The 20,047-nt window shown below is 36.7% G+C and overlaps 1 protein-coding gene across 4 annotated transcripts; it reads left to right on the top strand.

Moving 5' to 3' along the window:
- Window positions 1-28: 28 nt before the first annotated feature.
- On the top strand, window positions 29-17,435 carry LOC110466079 (3'(2'),5'-bisphosphate nucleotidase 1-like). 4 transcript variants are annotated; one of them, XM_021522373.1, is made up of 9 exons: window positions 29-164; window positions 3,816-3,917; window positions 5,223-5,327; window positions 11,721-11,828; window positions 12,257-12,305; window positions 12,923-13,063; window positions 14,122-14,267; window positions 16,611-17,073; window positions 17,211-17,435. In XM_021522373.1, exons 1-8 carry the CDS (start codon window positions 45-47, stop codon window positions 17,061-17,063), a joined length of 1,224 nt encoding a protein of 407 aa, XP_021378048.1. In that variant the 5' UTR covers window positions 29-44; the 3' UTR covers window positions 17,064-17,073; window positions 17,211-17,435. The 4 variants fall into 4 exon arrangements, with proteins under 4 accessions (XP_021378048.1, XP_021378047.1, XP_021378046.1 ...); XM_021522372.1 differs by having other exon boundaries at window positions 16,611-17,053; window positions 17,191-17,435; XM_021522371.1 differs by having other exon boundaries at window positions 16,611-17,435.
- Window positions 17,436-20,047: the final 2,612 nt, after the last annotated feature.

Genomic DNA, 20,047 nt, shown 5'->3' on the forward strand with positions numbered 1-20,047 from the left:
AGGGGTGCCCGTCTCACTGACACGCTTGTATCACACGACACAAAATGGCAGTCAACAGTTCTCTTGTTATGCGGATTGTGTCCGCCTCTGTGGCTGTATCTAATCGTGCCAGCCAAATTATCAGGGATGTCATGAAAAAGGGAGATTTAGGAATAATTGAAAAGGTATGTATGCTGCAATAGAAGGAGTGATATTTTGTTCAGAAGTAAAGGAATCCGGTGACCCAATTCAGAAGCATTCCCGTTATTGATCTGGGACGCGTTTCCACATGTTTATACTGAAGTAGACGAATCAGTTAACATTAATAGTATGACACTTGTTATTACCGTTTCCAGACACCTATGTTGTTTTTCATGACACATGTTTGTTAATTTAGTTTATTTAACGTTCAATATTTGCAGAATAATGTATTTTTTCGGTTTCCAATTAAATCAATAGTACTCTGTCACTTCATGAGAGATCTACTGTTTACTACAGAGACACTTTTAAGATTGAGAGATATGTAGATCATATGTATGTAATATAGATTCTTGTAAGGTGCTTTAACAGAAATGGGAAAACAGCTTTTATGCTCAATTCATTTATATTAGGCAAGCTATATATATATATGTATTTATGACGATTTTAAAGCAAAACAAAATGCATTAATTTCCAAGGATTCCATACCAACACCATGTCTGGTATTTACTTCTGAAATTTATATACATATCATCAACCTAGTTTGCCACAATTGCAAATCTTTTCTTATTTTTCAAAGTTTCAAATTTAACATATGACCATCTAATATTTCATGTAAACCTTGTATAAAACCCTGAATTTATGTATGGTACTGTAAAAATGCCATTTATTTTTCTTTGATTGCATGTCCTCTGTACCTTATACATAGAGGATTACTTTATCTAAATCTAAATGATATAGCTGTTTATATTAATATTGAGTTACTTTTGTGTGGTGATTAAAATCTGCCTATACACTATTTGACAAAATTGTACATCATGTTAGTAATCCTTCACTTCACTTTCGGAGAACAATGTTACAATACATTTATAGTTGATTTTACCTTTAATTTTGCAAAATGCTGAAATCTGTATTTGTTTTAGGAAAGGTTATTGATAAATAAATGTTGTTATAACTTGTGCCAAATCCTACTTGCTTGTGATTGCAATTAAATATATTTAACTCAATGCCTGGTTTGAATTGGTGAAACACTTTTTGGATATTAAACATAACCCTTGACTGAGTACATTGAATACTGCTTGTTTGTTTAGAAACAATTTGCAAAAGAAATAAAATATATGAACATAGATGCATGTCTCTAAACATCTTCGCTAGCCAAGTGTTTGCGTCATATACACTCCACTTACGAAATTTGAAGGCTCGGTAAACACAGCTATATCCGCCAAGTGTATACGAAGCGAACACTTGGCTAGTGAAGATGGTCTCTTAAATTTTCTTGATGATAAAAGTCTCTTAAATTTTCTTGATGATAAACGTAACAAACAGCTGTTTTGTCCATCTAAGACTAATCAGGGAGGCTAGGGTCCAAAAAGTTGGAAATTCTAATTGGTTAAAACTACTATTTGAAACATAAGGGGGTTCGTGTAAAACCTGTTCATTTTAAATTTCAAAATTTAGATGAGGACTGGTTAATAAATAGTATGTTTTGAACCCTCAAAAATTGTTAATGTTCATAGCTATTACTGCCATTGGTGAACCCTGGAGACAAAAACAAATTTATGCTAGACCTGAAACAAACTGACTAGACTGGTACAGAAATTGATTGCCCCATAGTCATTGTTGATGACAGAGAAAGTCTGGTCTGCTTTATTGAGATCTCCCTGTATATATCTGTAGTATGTCGTCAGGTTATCAGCTGGAGTCAGAAAGTAGGCTGGTCTAGATATGTACCTTTTAGATGAGAGCATATGAGTTCAGTTTGGGTCAGTATATGGATTGATCAGTTTAGGGATGAGCTATTCAAATGATGGCCTACATTCTGTCACTTGGGTACACCAGATATATAGATTATTTTTAGACGTGCATTTTTTTTTAGGCTTATGCTATCTATCGCATGAGGTTATTGTATAGAATACAAGATGGTGGACATTGTGGATGACAGGTTTTTCAGAGATGCCCATTACAGCTAATAGATGCTCTGTATGGTTATAATGCAATATTAAATGATACAATTAACAGCTGGAAAGTACAAGTATTAGATGATTGTATATTTTCATTGTGGTGGCTACTGGTAACAAATTAGCAGATGGCAGAGAACTGTCAGCCCACTTACATGCTTGTAAAAAATTGTCTCTGGTTTGAAAGCTTCCGAATTAAAATAAGATCTTCTGAAATTTAATAATAAATTTTGGATGTTTTATAAAACTGTTGTATGAAATGTTGCTGTTCTTAATGGAATAGCTAGTTTGTGTTTATTATGTGCTGTAGAGATGTGTAAACTACTGTTTAAAGCACTAGTACTGTGTATATAAATGTGACACTAGCCATCCTTCCTATCGTCTGCTGGATAACCAAACCACTCGGTAGTGAAGCGGACGTAAAATCACTCAAACAAACAAATCCTCCTTCCTGAATTGAGTCTGGAGCTCAAACTATTTTAAGTACATTTTCATGCCATATGTTGGTAATTATGAAAATTTGTCCGTCAACTTTTCCTTTAAACAGCTTCTTCTGAAGAATGGACAGGCCTAGGGTCATGATATTTTGGTGATAGCTTTGTTGGTTAGAGCCCAACAAAGTTTGAGAACGAAAATGACCTTAGCATACTTACAAGGTCACAGGGTTCAAAAGTGTCAAATACTTAAAGCAACTTCTTATGAAGAATTGAAAGGTATAGAATCTTAATATGTGGCTGGTAGCTTCGTTGGTTAGAGCCCAACAAAGTTTGAGAATGAAAACGAGCTTGACCTCCTTTCAAGGTCACAGGGGTCAAAATTGTCAATTACTTAAAACAACTTCTTCTGAAGAACTGAAAGGTATAGAATCTTAATATGTGGCTGGTAGCTTTGTAGTTAAAATCCTATCAAAGTTTGAGAACGAAAATGACCTTGACCTCCTTTTAAGGTCACATGGGTCAAATACTTAAAACGACATCTTCTGAAGAACTGAAAGGTACAGAATCTTAATATGTGGCTGGTAGCTTTGTAGTTAAAAGCCTATCAAAGTTTGAGAACAAAAATGACCTTGACCTCCTTTTAAGGTCACAGGGGTCAAATACTTAAAACGACTTCATCTGAAGAACTAAAAGGTATAGAATCTTAATATGTTGCTGGTAGATGCGTTCGTAAAATCCCAACAAAATTTGGGAATGAAAATGACCTTGACCCATCTGTCTGTCACGCTTCGTTTCTGTGCAATAACTGCAACAAATGTTAACCAATTTTCTTCAAACTTGGTACCAGGGTTAAATGCCTTAAGGGCTCGACCAAGTTTGATGACTTTATTTGGCGGAGTTATCGCCCCTTGCTATACATTATGTCTCAACAGCACGATACTCACATGTTTAAACCTAACCTCAATAATGTTTACCTACAATATGTCCTGCTAGCGGGGGATATAAATTCCACAAATTTGCTTGTTATAAATGAACAATCAACAGGTATGTCATTACACCTTTGAGAATATGTTTTTGTCTCAGCAAAAATGAACTTTGACTTCAGGGAAATTTTAAAAGAAAAAGGAAATGAGGAGGGACCAATTTTAGTTGTGAGAGTTCTAAGGTCCCATGTTCTCTGGTAAATGAGACAGAGTCTCCCATGGTGAACGGTGCGACTATAATACATGTCTGTTTCTTACAGGGCAAGAACGACTTCCAGACAGAAGCTGATAGGTCAGCTCAGAGATGTATTGTGGCCTCGCTCCACAAGCAGTTCCCCAAAGTGTCCATATATGGAGAAGAGGTAAGTTTTTACCAGAGCTGTAGATCTAGAATAAACCGTGGCGTTCAATATGTCAAATATCAAAATACTAGCAACAGGAGTGAAATATATTTGTTATTACTGAAGACACCATTGAATTTTCTATTTATTACATTTTTAAAGCATAAAACATGAAAAATCTTATGCGTTAAAAAAGGGCGGGAATCAGAAGCGTAATTATTAGCGCCATATTCTAATGATGTCACACTTGACAACAAGGCTGCGCGCCATTTTGAATGGCATTCTCAATGCAATTTCTGTGTTTTCTGCTATTTTCTGGTATTATTGCTTATAAAAATGTCATTACTGGTACATATATGTAAAGACTTAAGTCTGTCTACCAAACATTTACCATATAACAACCACTTATTTTACCGTCGCTTCATGTGAATCTGTGACAAAATATCGTTGCCTTTGAATGCAGCGAATAGAAGATACCGTTTTGATTGTTAAATACTTAAATACACTTTTGATATTTGTCACAGTGTGAAAGATATCAATTTTATCAAGTTGACAGAATCCGATATTTCACTGGCAAAAATGTAATAAATAAAACCATGTTATTTTTGCTAGATATCCAGCATAGTGTATTTCTGTAGATTCTAACCAAGGCAGTCGTTCTGTAGTTCTTCTATTCTATTCTTCTTTCTATACTTCTATTAATTATTTAACAGTATAGTGCATAGCCACTCTACAATTTTGTACAGTATCAAGTTTTCACAGTGTGTGTTTACTAATTAAGTAAAAAGAATAAAAGCTTCAGTTTTAGTTGGTTCGGAGGTATTGTGATAATAAGAGACAATAAATACAAGTATAGTTATAAATCGATTGAGAATCACTTGAGAATGGTATACCAAATCAAGCTGATTATCTAAAGAACCAGTTGTTTAAAAAACAACACAGGGATACACACGTGTATGTTAAAAACACAGGGATCAATGTCAAGTATAGAACAGGTCGTGTGACTATTCTTTGTCAGGATGTGAAATGACCAGTTCAGTTTATGTACAGTATTTGTATTTTCACTATCAGTACAACTAGGTTTAGACTTCTTTTTAAAGAAAAATATGTTTTCAATATTCTAAACCATGAGGATTTAAAAGCAAGCAACTGTTCAACAGTCAAGGGCCAGTCAAATTGATAGTCACTAGTACTGCATATCTATGTAAAATGCAGCTATTTTTATCAATAGACAGATCTAGAAAGTGCATGAAACTAATTTCAAAAAAAGTTCTGATTTTGTGATTTATGACTATCAGTATGATATTGGATTGTCTTCTCCCCCAGGATGAGACCTCTGTATCCAATACAACCAGACTACATAGATCTAGACCACACTTTGCTTCCCCCACAATCTCTAAGCTTCTCTCACCAAAACAGAACATCCTAACGGTAGGTTATATAATATAACTAATATCTACCCTCATTGCCTTGCCTTCCTTTCCATTCTTTTGGTCAGAAAAAGAAACAAAACGTTATTCATTAGCTTAGTATGATTGCATGACTGATGAAGCGTTTTACCCAACCGAGATTTGTTATGTATTTTACTAATATTGTCTCATGACTTTTAACAACATGAAAGGGAAAACAAAAATGACAAAATTTGGAGTAAAATTTATACCAACAGTAAATGTGTTTTTTTCAAGGAATTATAATTGAATTTTGATGAAACTTGTCTGCTGGCTACCCAGGCCATGTTCTCTAGCTAGATGCTCAGCCAAATTCATGAATATTTAATGAGGCTGTTGAGATCTGATCAATAGTCAAAGCAGGTGCAAGCAGCAGTAGACATCAACTTCCGTTAAATTCTTGTAATGTTGGACTGACAAAAGCACTGTATAACAAGAACAAGAATTGACTGAAGTTAAAATTAATTGCTATGCTTCTCGACCTATAAAGGTAATTATTCTGACTTTAATAATATTTATTGGCAGTTTTGTCGACTTTTGTATAAAATCAATTGGTTTTCCATTGATCATAGCAATAAACTCACCACTGAAATTGATTACTGGATAATCAATAACATCAGGAAATTAGGTTTTCACTTTCAGGGATTATGTAATAAATCTCCATGTTGATTTTTACAGCTTGACAGCTTCACTGACCCTTTTTCCTAACTACCCAATGTGCTTAGTTACCGATATGTCTCTATCTCTATTCTCTACGGGACATTGTAGATATTGTTTCTAGTACCTCTACATCTGCTCGTATCCAAACCAGTCCTTTGAACTTTTGCCAAACCATGCCAACAGCTGTTATTTATATCAGAGATGTGATTCTATCTCTTTTAAGAAGATTTCTTGTTGTCCTTATTTTTCGCATGGTTTTAAAAAGTGTAATTTAAATAAATAAGATTTCTAAAGGGAATAAGGTGTGTTCCTCCCTTTTAAGTTTGATTTATTCTCTTCTTCCGACCACCAATCACATCCCTGGCTTAATAGATGAAAGAAATAGCCAATCACGTCTTAAAATAATGTGTACAGGATTAAATTATGTTAACTGTTCATTTCAAACTAAATTTTACCACATTTAAAACTATGTTGAACTGCAGTTCAAAAATCATGTCAACACATATTTTATTTGATAACTTACTAAATCTGGAAATCATGGCCACTGACACAGCTACTTAATTAGGTTAGAAATATCAGTATACCTTACATTCAATGAAGGGGGAAACTTAACACTTTGTGCTGGTAAGTTGGTTAACTGGGCTGCTCAATGGATTTGCTGCACTGTTACAAACATTGAATGTTCCTCTGCAGTAATTTGTTTCTATATACAATGTATATATACAGAGGTGATGGTTGTTATATATATATGCTTCAGTTTAGCAGCACATCGTTTCCTCTCCGTCCTTCTGTGTACGTAACACCAATGTTTGTCAACGCCGTAGCGGCTTCATTCCTTGAGGGATCTTTTTATCAAACTTATACAATTACAAAGGACCATAATATCATGGAGAATTTCAAGTTTCATGGTTGTTAGTTCAAGGTTACTATTTTCAAAAAAATCCTTGTCAGTGCTCTAGCGGCGTTATTCCTTGAGGGATTTTGATCAAACTTCACACAATTACAAAGGACCATCATATCTCGGACAATTTCAAATTGCAGGGTTGTTGGGTCAAGGTCACCGTTACTACTTTTAGAAAATCCTTGTCAGCGCTCTAGTGGCTTCATTACTTGAGGGATTTGGATCAAACTTCACACATTTACGAAGGACCATAATATCCTTGACAAGTTCGAATTTTAGGGTTGTTGGGTCAAGGTCACTGTTACTTTTTGTTTTAGAAAATTCATTGTCAGTGCTCTAGCTGCTTAATTCCATCAGATTTTGATCAAACTTCACACAATTACAAAGGACAATAATATCTCGGACAAGTTCGAGTTCCAGGGTTGTCGGGTCAAGGTCAACATTACCATTTTTTAGAAAATCCATTGTTAGCGCTCTAGTGGCTTCATTCCTTGTAGTTTATTATTTATAATAAACTTTGTTTGTAAACAGCCATTTGTTTATATGTCATGTGCAACATTGTTGATTTTTAAGTATTAAGGTGTGTTAGAGATACATGTGGATAAATATCATATACATATATATATATATTATCTTAGTACCATCATGTGTACCAAAATTTAGGTATAAGTAATGCTGTCAGTTTATATTTATAGATACAGAACAAAGAACATAGCTCAACAGTCTCCTACACTCATCTTAAATGTGATAATATGGTAATAATTAGATTAGGGATGATGCTGATTGGCTTAAGTTATTACTAGGCATGTCAAGGTTAATTACCATTGGTCAAGCGGTTAGCCACGCATAATTAATGAGATGACCAACAAAGGGCAGCGTCACCCCGCACTGTTTTAAGAAACTATCGGAGCGTGTGGACTCATTTTACATCAGCTTACCGCCATCCACCCCAACCTCCACCTTATAATTATTACAGTGTATACATGTATACTGCAGCATCAGTTTCTTGAGTACATTATTTACATACATCTGCAAGTGTACCAAGGAGTACAATATGATAAGTAAACGGAGCAATTCGTGTTGTTACATGTAATTTTATTGAATGATGAAAGAGCAGACACAAGTCGCATAGAGTGAAGTCATATACAAATGTACATGTACTTATATTTATATATATATATTTATTCAAATGTTATAATATTGGGGCTATATCATGGAAGGGATATAGGGAATACAGATCAGAGGTATTAACTATGGGAGGTACAGGGCCCACTTGTATAAAACATCTCAAAGTTAAGGAAAATCTCAAGCAATGTATTGTCTATGGGAAATCTTAGACTTGAGGAAATCTCAAGAGTTGAGATGTTTTATACAAGTGGGCCCAGGAGGGACACAACACATATGTTGTTGTATTCAGCCGGGAGGTACACAACACATATGTTGTTGTATTCAGCCCCCATGTTAATATACAGTTATACCTACATAATAAGGTGCCTATAAGTTATAATTAGGTATCCTATAGATCCAGGATTTTCCAACAATGATGAATCCTCTCATGGGATTGGTACAACATGGGCTAACGGGGCCCATGTGTCCGATCCAGGATTCAGGAAATATCCTCTCATGGGATCTATATCCAGAAAATTAGATCTAGATATCATGCAGTCCCAGGAATTTCCTAAACCGATATCCTCTCATGGGATCCAGGTATATGAGCTACTCATCATGTCTAGATCCAGGATTGTCAGAAATATCCTCTCATTGGGGTCCGTTTTTTGATAATGGGAAATCTCATCCAGCCGCTGGAACCAGGGGCAACCGTTTCGCTCCTGGGGGGATATATTGGCAGTAATCCTGGGACAAGGGGTAAAAGTTCACTCCTGGTAGGATAACGTCAGTAATCCGTGAGATTTCCATAGCTTATATATGTGTAGTATGATATAGCCCCCAAAGCCAAACCTAAATGTAGATCATCATGAAATGTATATATTTGTGTATTGTTTATTTCTTCTGTTATGTGTATAAACATGTGTGTGCTGATTTATAAGACATATACATGTACAACAATGTTGGTCATGATAACATTGCATACCTATACAGTTAATAAATAGCATTTATTAAACTGTATCATATTGTTCTGGTTGTTTATAAATTGAAGGATTTTGATCAAACTTCACACAATTACAAAGGACCATAATATCTCGGACAAGTTTGAGTTTCAGGGTTCTAGAGTTGAGGTCAAGGCCCCCGTTACTATTAATACAAAATCCTGGACAAGTTGAAGCCAGTGATGGACTGATGATCGATATATAATAATCAAACATTGATCGATTTGTTCTGAAATGTAGAATAGAAAAATTACAGTAAAATCAGTTACAAGCTTATTGTATACTTTTCATTTTCCCAAATTGTTACCAAAGGGCACCATTTTTAGCTCACCTGGTCCAAAGGACCTAGGTGAGCTTATATAATTATGCCATACCGTGGCGTCCGTCCGTCAACAATTTCTTTTAACGACTTCTTGTTCTTAACCACTGATTGGAATTTAACTAAATTTGACTGGAAGCATCCCTAGGTGGTGGGGATTCAAAAATGTACAAATGGTGGGGCTGAGGGGCGTGGCTAAAAGGGGGCAATTTGGCTTTATTGCTTTAAGCGGCTTCTTCTCTGGAACTAAGAGATGGATATCAACCATATTTGACTTGAAGCATCCCTAGGTGGTGGAGATTCAAAATTGTTCAAATGGTGGGGCTGACCCCCCAGGGGGCTTATGGCGGGGCCAAAATGGTGCAGTTTGGCTTTATTGCTATAAACAACTTCTTCTGTAGAACTGTGCCTTGGATATAAATCATATTTGGTCGGAAGCATTCATGGGAGGCAGGGGTTCAAAATTGTACAAACAGTGGGGCTCACCCCCCCGGGATAAGGGGTGGGGCCAAAAAAGTTTATTACTTGGAAATGGTTGAGATCCCCACCATATAACCATATATACAATTGCTGAGTATAAAGAGAAGAATGCACATTTGCTTCCAGGATGGCCCTAGGGTCTGGCCCCACCCTTGGAGACATAGTCCCGGGGCCATAAGTTTGAAACGGTTAAGATCCCCACCCCAAAACTACATATACAAATGCTGGGCATAAAGAGACGAATGCAGTCATGATATTAGAATAGACCCTGGGGTCTGACCGAACCCCTAGGGAGCTAGTTTCTTAGTCACAGCTTGGAAACAGTTGAGATTCCCACCCTATAACCATATATACAATTGCTGAGTATTAAGTGATGAATGCACATATGCTTCCAGGATGGCCTTGGGGACTACCCCACCCTTGAATTCTTAATCCCTGGGTCATAACTGCGAAATGGTTTAGATCCCCACCCCAAAATTATATATACAATTGTTGCATGGCATAAAGAGACGAATGCAGTCATGATATTAGAATTGACCCCAGAGTCTGCCCCACCCTTGCAGACTTAACCCCTGGGTCATAACTTTGAAAGGGTTGAGATCCCCACCCCAAAACTAGATATACAAATGCTAGGCAAAAAGGGACAAATGCAGTCATGATATTAGAATTGATCCTGGGTTCTGGCCAAAACCCTAGGGACCTAGTTTCTGGATCACAGCTTGGAAACAGTTGAGATCCCCACCCCATAACCATACGTAAAATTGCTGGGCATGAAAAGTCTAATACAGATATGCTACAAGGATTGGCCTTGGGGTTTGGCATATTCCCTTGAATCTCATTTGGAGAATATTTTGCAATGATTGCTTAGATATCCAGGTGAGCGATACAGGCCCTCTGGGCCTCTTGTTATAAATCATTACAGTGTAATAGCTAGTGGGGGCTGGAAAGGGACATGTATTGCTTTAGCAATACTCAGTATGCTTGTTTGCATAAATTATTATAAAAAATAATTACTATATAATTACTATATTTCAGCTGAATTTATCCTTATCTGACCTCCAGATTCTGCAGCGGTAGATCAAGGATCCAAACACATACCGTATTTACCGGTATCTAGGAAGATTTCCGAGACAGATCAATTGATGGGGTTTCCATATGATAAAAATGTTGAAAATACTTATTTTAGAGGCAATTGATGTGACTATAAACTGGGAAATGGGTGCATAGTGTTTGAAAATTCCTGAAGATCCCTGCAACTTCCCGTGGATTTGCCTCTTATACTGATATTGTGTTCTAAAGTAGTGCAAGCAATTATTGAATGATATATAGTTATCACTAAGTGTTCCGATAATCGATTATAATCGAAATAAATTATACAACCAATTCAAATTAACCGATTGATAGATTCTATAATCAATTAATCGGTTTAAATGTTGCATGCTGTTTTCTGTTGATATCTGTCAAATTTACTCTTATATTAGTCCAATTCTTAAGTACATGTAGTAGGTTAATACCAATAGTGTAATAGCAAAAGAGACTCAAATGGATATACCAAGTCAGCCTTTGATTTTACATGGCAGAAGTATGCTGCGAATCCCAATTCTAAGTGGTATACCATCATAATTACACATATCTCAAATACATTTACCAGAATTTGGATGTTCCGATAACAATCCTTAATTGTTCATTACCGATTCTGAAAAGCGATTATGATTACCGATTCCGATTCCCAACACTAGTTCATAATCATTGTATTTTTTTCATACATCAGAATGCTGAGTATCTACCATTGTTACAGGAGAATGAGATGAATGCTAAATTACATATATCTACATACATTGGTTAATTGTGTAAATACCAATATATTTGTAAAATATGTAAGAAAACAATTGTGTTGTGTTTTAATAGGATCTAGGACCAGAAAAGATTCCAGCAGATCTCATTGAGCTTGGATTTACTGAGGAGGTGCTGAAACATAAATGTCCAAAATTCCTAGAAGATGTTACAGATGATCAGGTAATGTTTTCAATAGTTAAAATTAGTTTGTTACTAGTATATCATCTGATCTTTTTGAAAGGAAACTGAAATCAATAGCTGTTGACTTGTCTTGATTATATATGTTACCTAAGTACAGGTGCACCGACACATTGTTAGAACCAATACAGTTAGCTAATGCAGGGATTTTTGTGTGTGTACTACAGTTGTTTTGTTTATACACATAATACATAAGTAAACAGACTATGTTCAAAAGTTCCATGGAAAAGTGTTGTTTTATTTGAAAATAACTAGCTGTGCAATTGGCTTATTAAAGATGATCTGATATGTTTTATACTGCATATATATTTCTTTCATTGTTTGCCTTGTCGATATGTATACGCAAGGTAGTCGAAATATATTTCTGGTTTGTTGCAATTATATTTATCCATTTTATGTTCTTATACAAGGTTGTGATATGGGTAGATCCTCTGGATGGAACAGCTGAGTACACTCAAGGTAAAATATGCAGTCATGCGCTACATGTTGAGGGTTACATTGATAATCCATATACCATGTAAGATATTGTAACAGGAAAGAGAGGAGTGTCCTACAATTGCAGTCAAACCAGCAACCCCCAGCTTCCCAGTCGACTGCTCTTCCAATTAGGGGTTATTATATACAATAAACTGTCCCTCCCCCTCTTTTATATGTGTTCAGACAGCCTCAAACACGATTACAGCCAAGGTTCTAACTGTCACCACAAAATTGAGGACGGACACTTATAAGATCAGTGAGAGTTGTGGTCCTCCACTGGGTTCAAACTGGAGCCCTCAGCTTCCCAGTGCACTTCTCTAAAAATTCAGCTTAAGGGAATTCCTTCTATTGCTAATTTACAAGGCAACCATGATCCTTTGTACGATCAAAACTTACCACAGACAATAATATTGTGCTACAATATTTAATTTGTTTATAGATGCCATGGCTGAATTTATAAAGATTTAATTTATCATGATAATTTTTACTACAACATACAACCGGACACTGAGGTTAAATTGTATGTCTATCAATCACGAGTTTGAAAGTAAACTTGAAAATTATATTTCTGAAATTGTCTAGGTTGAATGTTATTTCAGGTTTTCTGGACCATGTGACTGTACTGATTGGCATCGCTGTTAAGGGGCATGCTGTGGGCGGAGTAATAAATCAACCGTTTTATAACTACCAGGACAAAGACAAGGAGATGGGTCGATGTATCTGGGGAGTGTGTGAAGTAGGTGAGTCACCTTCAACATATCTACAACATTACTTGTAGCATTGGAAACAGGTTTTTTTTACTGTTTTTTCTGTCCTTGATTGAGAGGGTGGATTCAAAACCCTCTTTCAGAGGTAGAGAGCAAGTAGTTGTTTAATGATTACTTGTTAACTCACCTGGCCAGAAGGGCCAAATTCGTCTGACCGTCCGTCCTCCAGCGTCAATATCTTATTTTAAACAACTTCTTCTGAATAACCAAAGCGCCCAGGGTGATGATATTTGACCAGCTGGGATAAAGGGCTACCAAGTTTGTTCAAATGAATGACCTTCACTTATAAGCTAACCTGACAGAAGGGCATGTGAGCTTATGCTATGGTGCGTCGTCTATCGTCCGTCCGTCCGTCATCAACTTTTTACTTTAAACAACTTCTTCTCAGTAACCAAAAAGCCTAGGATGATGATGTTTGACCAATTGCATGCTGACCTTGACCTATGTTCAAGGTCACATGGGTCAAATTTGTTTAAAATCTTTAAACGATTTCTTCTGAATAACCATGAGGCCCAGTATGTTGATATTTAGCCAGTAGCATGTTTTTATGAAGGGCTATCAAGCTTTTTCATATGAATTATCTTGACCCACTTTCAAGGTCACATTTGGTCAAATATGTATAAGCATTTGAATAACCTAATTTCAGTAAACAAAAGGATAGGGTGGTGATATTTATCAAGTTGCATCCTGAGATGAAGGGCTATAAAATTTGTTCAACATAATGACCTTGTTCAACTTTTAAGGTCACGGGGATAAAATGTTTTGAAATCTTTAAACAGGTTCTTTTGTTTGCTTTTTAATCATAAATACTTATATTTTGCTTGTAGCTTTATTTTAGATCACTTTTAAGGTTATAAGTGTGAGATTTATACCAGGTGAGCGATGCGGGCCCATTGGGTCTCTTGTTTTTTTTATCATAATGATGTAAATATAACCTTAATTTTGTTAACTGCTGCGAACATAACAGATGTTTATATTGCTAAAATGTGAGTTCATTATGATACAAAAATCTTTCATTGTTTCATCCACAGGAGCCTTTGGGTTTACCAGGGAGGTACTGCCTGAGAAACAGTTGATTTTGACAACATCTAGATCTCACTCCAACAGAATGGTGACAGAGACAATTGAGGCTTTCGAACCAACAGAAGTTATCAGAGTGGGCGGGGCTGGTCATAAGGTATAAATAAATCATGCTGAATGGTTGGCCTAATAAACTCAAACGGGGGGTCGAATGTTTCAATCTCACAGAAGTTGTCGGAAGGATAAGACCTGTCATATAGTATAAATCAGGCAGAATGTGTTGTGCTAGTATAGTCAAGGTTGTGGGGTTTTGAGGAGGCTCTCAATCTAACAGAGGTTGTCAAAGTGAGCGGAGCCAGTCATAAGGTATAAATCAGGCAGAATGTGTTGTGCTAGTATAGTCAAGGATGTGGGGTTTTGAGGAGGCTCTCACCCTAACAGAGGTTGTCAAAGTGAGCGGAGCCCCTCATAAGGTATAAATCAGGTGGAATGGGTTGGCCTATTATAGTCAAGGTTGTGGGGTTTTGAGAAGGCTCTCAACCTAACAGAGGTTGTCAAATTGAGCAGAGCCAGTCATAAGGTATAAATCAGGCGGAATGTGTTGGGCTAGCATAGTCAAGGTTGTGGGGTTTTGAGAAGGCTCTCAACCTAACAGAGGTTTTCAAAGTGAGCGAAGCCAGTCATAAGGTATAAATCAGGCAGAATGGGTTGGGCTAGTATAGGCAAGGTTGTGAGGTTTTGAGGAGGCTCTCAATCTAACAGAGGTTGTCAAAGTGAGCGAAGCCAGTCATAAGGTATAAATCAGGTGGAATGGATTGGGCTAGTATAGTCAAGGATGTGAGGTTTTGAGGATGCTCTCAACCTAACAGAGGTTTGTCAAAGTGAGCGGAGCCAGTCATACGGTATAAATCAGGTGGAATGGGTTGGGCTAGAATAGTCAAGGTTGTGGGGTTTTGAGAAGGCTCTCAACCTAACAGAGGTTTTCAAAGTGAGCGAAGCCAGTCATAAGGTATAAATCAGGCGGAATGTGTTGGGCTAGAATAGTCAAGGTTGTGGGGTTTTGAGAAGGCTCTCAACCTAACAGAGGTTGTCAAAGAGAGCGGAGCCAGTCATAAGGTATAAATCAGGTGGAATGGATTGGGCTAGTATAGTCAAGGTTGTGAGGTTTTGAGGAGGCTCTCAACCTAACAGAGGTTGTCAAGTGAGCGGAGCCAGTCATAAGGTATAAGTCAGGCGGGATGGGTTGGGCTATTATAGTCAAGGATGTGGGGTTTTGAGGAGGCTCTCACCCTAACAGAGGTTGTCAAAGTGAGCGAAGCCAGTCATAAGGTATAAATCAGGCAGAATGGGTTGGGCTAGTATAGGCAAGGTTGTGAGGTTTTGAGGAGGCTCTCAACCTAACAGAGCTTGTCAAAGTGAGCGGAGCCAGTCATAAAGTATAAATCAGGCAAGATGGGTTGGGCTAGTTGTATAGTCAAAGGATCCCAGAGGTGAGTGGCTCAACCCAACAGAAGTTGTCATTGGGTTGGGGTTTTCATAAAGTATGAATCAGGCTAAATAGATTGGGCTCATATAGCCATAGGAGGTGAGGGGCTAACCCCCAAAGAAGTTGTCAGAGTGGGTGATGCCTGTGGTATAAAGGTAAAAAAAAAATCGGAATGAATTTGGCTTACAAATGTACGATCAAAGGAGGTGAAGCTTTTAATCTCACATAAGTTGTCTGAGATGCAAAGCTGATCATAAGGTATAAATCAGGCCGAATAGATGGGCTAATCAACCTAACAGAGGTTGTCAAATTGAGCAGAGCCAGTCATAAGGTATAAATCAGGCAGAATGGGTTGGGCTAGTATAGGCAAGGTTGTGAGGTTTTGAGGAGGCTCTCAACCTAACAGGGTGTCAAAGTGAGCGGAGCCAGTCATAAGGTATAAATCAGGCAAGATGGGTTGGGCTAGTTGTATAGTCAAAGGATCCCAGAGGTGAGGGGCTCAACCCAACAGAAGTTGTCATTGGGTTGGGCTTTTCATAAAGTATGAATCAGGCTAAATAGATTGGGCTCATATAGCTATAGGAGGTGAGGGGCTAACCCCCAAAGAAGTTGTCAGAGTGGGTGATGCCTGTGGTATAAAGGTAAAAAAAAAATCGGAATGAATTTGGCTTACAAATGTACGATCAAAGGAGGTGAAGCTTTTAATCTCACATAAGTTGTCTGAGATGCAAAGCTGATCATAAGGTATAAATCAGGCCGAATAGATGGGCTAATATTGTCAAACAAGTGAGGCTCTCAACCCCACATGATTTCAAGTTGTCAGAATGTTGATGTGGTCACTTATAAGGCCTAAATAAGTAGCAGCTGAATGGGCAGGGCAGAACATGAAAGGTGGTAATTGAACTAAAAACATCAGATATAATATGATTGAAAAGTTAATATTAATTCAAAGTTGTGACTGAAGATAAAGTTTTGATTTTTTTTAATTGTACACTATTTTCTGATTGCCTTTAGGTACTGCTGTTGATAGAAGGTAAGGTCCACGCATATATATTTGCAACTCCAGGTTGTAAGAAATGGGACACATGTGCCCCAGAAGCTATCCTGCACGCTGTTGGGGGTACACTAACAGACATGTTTGGTATTACAATGTCATATGGACCAAAAGTTAAACGTTTGAATGCCGGCGGGGTGCTGGCCACAACGTCCAACCATAAGTTCTTTGTAAGCAAGGTTCCGGAACATGTCCTAGAGAATTTGGAGAAAAGCGAATCTCCAGAGCCCTTACCTGATGGTGTATGTCTAAGGGGGGATAACAAGAGCTGCAGTGGAGAAGAGAGAGAAGAACAGACAGTACAGCAGGAGGAAGAAGAGCAAGAACAGCAAGTAGAGGAGCCAAGTAGTAGTCCAGAAGGAAACAAATCTCCGTCCAGTGATACTGGGTCGGTTCAGGACACCAAATTGTAGTTAGCTATAGATAAATCAGAGATATAATCTTACATAACTTACAAAATAGCTGTGATCAATTCTTACCTTGTTCTCGCAGTAGTATTTGTACCTGGCTTCACAGTGATACTGGGTCTGTTCAGGACACCAAATTGTAGTTAGCTATAGATAAATCAGAGATACAATCTTACATAACTTACAAAATAGCTGTGATCAATTCTTACCCTGTTCTCGCAGTAGTATTTGTACCTGGCTTCACAGTGATACTGGGTCAGTTCAGGACACCAAACTGTAGTTAGCTATAGATAAATCAGAGATACAATCTTATATAACCTACAAAATAGCTGTGATCAATTCTTACCCTGTTCTCGCAGTAGTATTTGTACCTGGCTTCCCAAAATATCTTATCTAGGATTTCTTTCCTTTACTTGAACTTTCAGTTAAGAGAGTATTTGTTATGTTTTGGAAAATATTTTTATTAATTTAAGCTAAAAGAAATGTTTGTGAAACAAGTACCAGATCTCATTTCTTTCCATAAGAAATTGTTAATTTATTGTCATCAATTGTTTATTGGGCTGTAGACAGTGCCTACATTTAAACCAGTTGCTCTTTAACTGAACTTGTATCATATATGTCATATATCTTGTATAAAAATATGAAATGAGTATGTGTGTAAAGGGTTAACATAGTACTGGTTTATAGTTCAGGAGTGTAAACCTGATGAGCTTACGATCTAGTTATAATGCAAGTTTTACCTCATATCTTTTGCAAAATTTTGTAATTCAGAATTAAATGTGTATGTATAGGGGTTTGTTATGATCGTCCATGAAGCTAACCATACTTTGAACAATTTGGCCCTGAGGATAGACTTTTTTAACTGTGTGTTAGACACTGGAAATATTAAGGACTGTACTATTCCGTCTTTGCGTATTGCAGAGTTATCTTCTCTTGGGAGCAGGTATTGATTGTTACGTCACTTGTTTGTGAGAGTAACGTCATCAATTTTTGAGAAAACGACGTAATTTTCTCGCACAAACCAATGACGTAACAATCAATTCCTGCTCCCAAGAGAAGATAACTCTTCAATACGCAAAGACAGAATATATATGTTAAACTGAAAGAAAAAAATCATACAATTTTGGTAATGGAAACTCTTTTTACCAGTTGGTATTATCATTGACACAAATGTCCTATCACTTGTAGATCAGCTATGTACTAATAAAATATTTAAAGTATATTTACCAGTCTTAATGGTGGTTTCTGTTCATTGCATATAGAGCTGCCATTTTTTGTGTTCAGATGTAGAGGAAGCGACTGTAGAGTGGGTTGTTGTTTCGTTACATCTTTGGTACCAATACATACACTTAACATAGGTAATAAGATAATGGGTAGCTTGTTTGTGAACAAATTCTACTGAATAAAAGCAGTATATGAACAATTCCATATCATACAGTATGAATATAATGAATTATACTTCTGAGTTCTGTGTTGTAAAACCATTAAAGCAATAACAGAAACCTACCTTGTATAGTAAGTTAAATGGGATAAGATTCTGACGAAGATATTGTAACTTTTGTCTTTGTTACTATTTCCAGTATGCTACATACTGGTAGGTTTTGTCATCTTTTATAAAATGTTTAGGTAAGGGTTTACATTTTGTCTTCTTTTGCTCAGAAGTTAGGTGTGTTATTTAAAAAGAGTATAGTTATTTCAATGAATCATTACTGTTAAGAATATTAGTCATAAAATCATCTTAGACTCAATTTATAATTTTGTATGGGTTTGGCCATGTTTACAAAATCATGCATCCAATTAATTTCATCTGTTCAAGTTTTGATTTACCATATTTGCCGTAATAAGCGCCCCTCCCCCTATAAGCACCAACCCTATTTTTATACCCACCCTAATATAGTATTGCTCTCATGTCCAGTCCCATCCCGTCCAGTCAAACATCAAACACATTTCACATGGTGACAGGGGCATACATGTCTTACAGACATTTTCTAGTTCAAAAGGAACTGAAATTATAAAGACCCATCTCCCCTCTACAATACTTACATTTTAACTGTTTCACCCCTGAAGACACATTTGAACTCTTCCAATTCAAAGGTTGGAATAGTTCATTATGAAATTTCAGGGGTGAATGAGTTAAAGCAGAAGGCTTCCTGTGAAGTGGAATTGCTTTCCTAATCTCAAGCCACACTGGATGGTTTGGTCTAAAATGTGATATCAATGGTTGAAGCTGCACAACTTTTTCTATCATACCTCACATTTTATTTTCCTGATAAGCCTGCCCCTTGAAGCCAATTTTTGAAGTGCCCTGACCATGGGCTCTAATTACAGGGATTACAGTACCTGTACAATTATGTGTCTTTAATTCATATTGTTCGTTAACATATGCTTTTCTTAACATTCCAGTCATATCGTATATGGAAACTAACGGGAGGAAATATTGTCAACACATTGTCTCAGTATAGCCTATATATTATACTACATATGTAGTAACAATCACATTTGTCTTATTAATTTACTATTATCGTGGGTAGCTTAATTGCATAAAGCAATGTCTTCCATCTAGAACCACCATTGTTATTTATGTGATTCTCACTTGATTTGGTTACATAAACAAGCTTACTTACATTTCTCATCGTTGGAGTGGAACAACAAACTTTGCCATGCAAGTTGTTATAACGTCTTACCAGTGTAGAATGTATGTTGTAGAACTCAACTATACAACCATGGAGGCTAAAAAGAGAGCAGCTATATATGTGCTTGTGTGTCATTTAAAAGGAACACTTGCATACTTATGCATGAAAATGAAATGTTAAGCTTTTCTGTTGTTTATCATGTGAAAGATTACAACCTATACTAACCAGAAAAATCTTTGTATTGTTTTGCAGAATGTATTACATTATATTGACAATTTTTTTTTAGTTTGTTTACAAATTTTAGTCATTGGTAAAAAGCCACACTTACGATTTTATCTTTTAGTCGTGCATTTCATC

The sequence above is a fragment of the Mizuhopecten yessoensis genome, unplaced genomic scaffold (assembly GCF_002113885.1).
Source record: "Mizuhopecten yessoensis strain PY_sf001 unplaced genomic scaffold, ASM211388v2 scaffold11115, whole genome shotgun sequence".
Classification (NCBI taxonomy): Eukaryota; Metazoa; Mollusca; class Bivalvia; order Pectinida; family Pectinidae; genus Mizuhopecten; species Mizuhopecten yessoensis.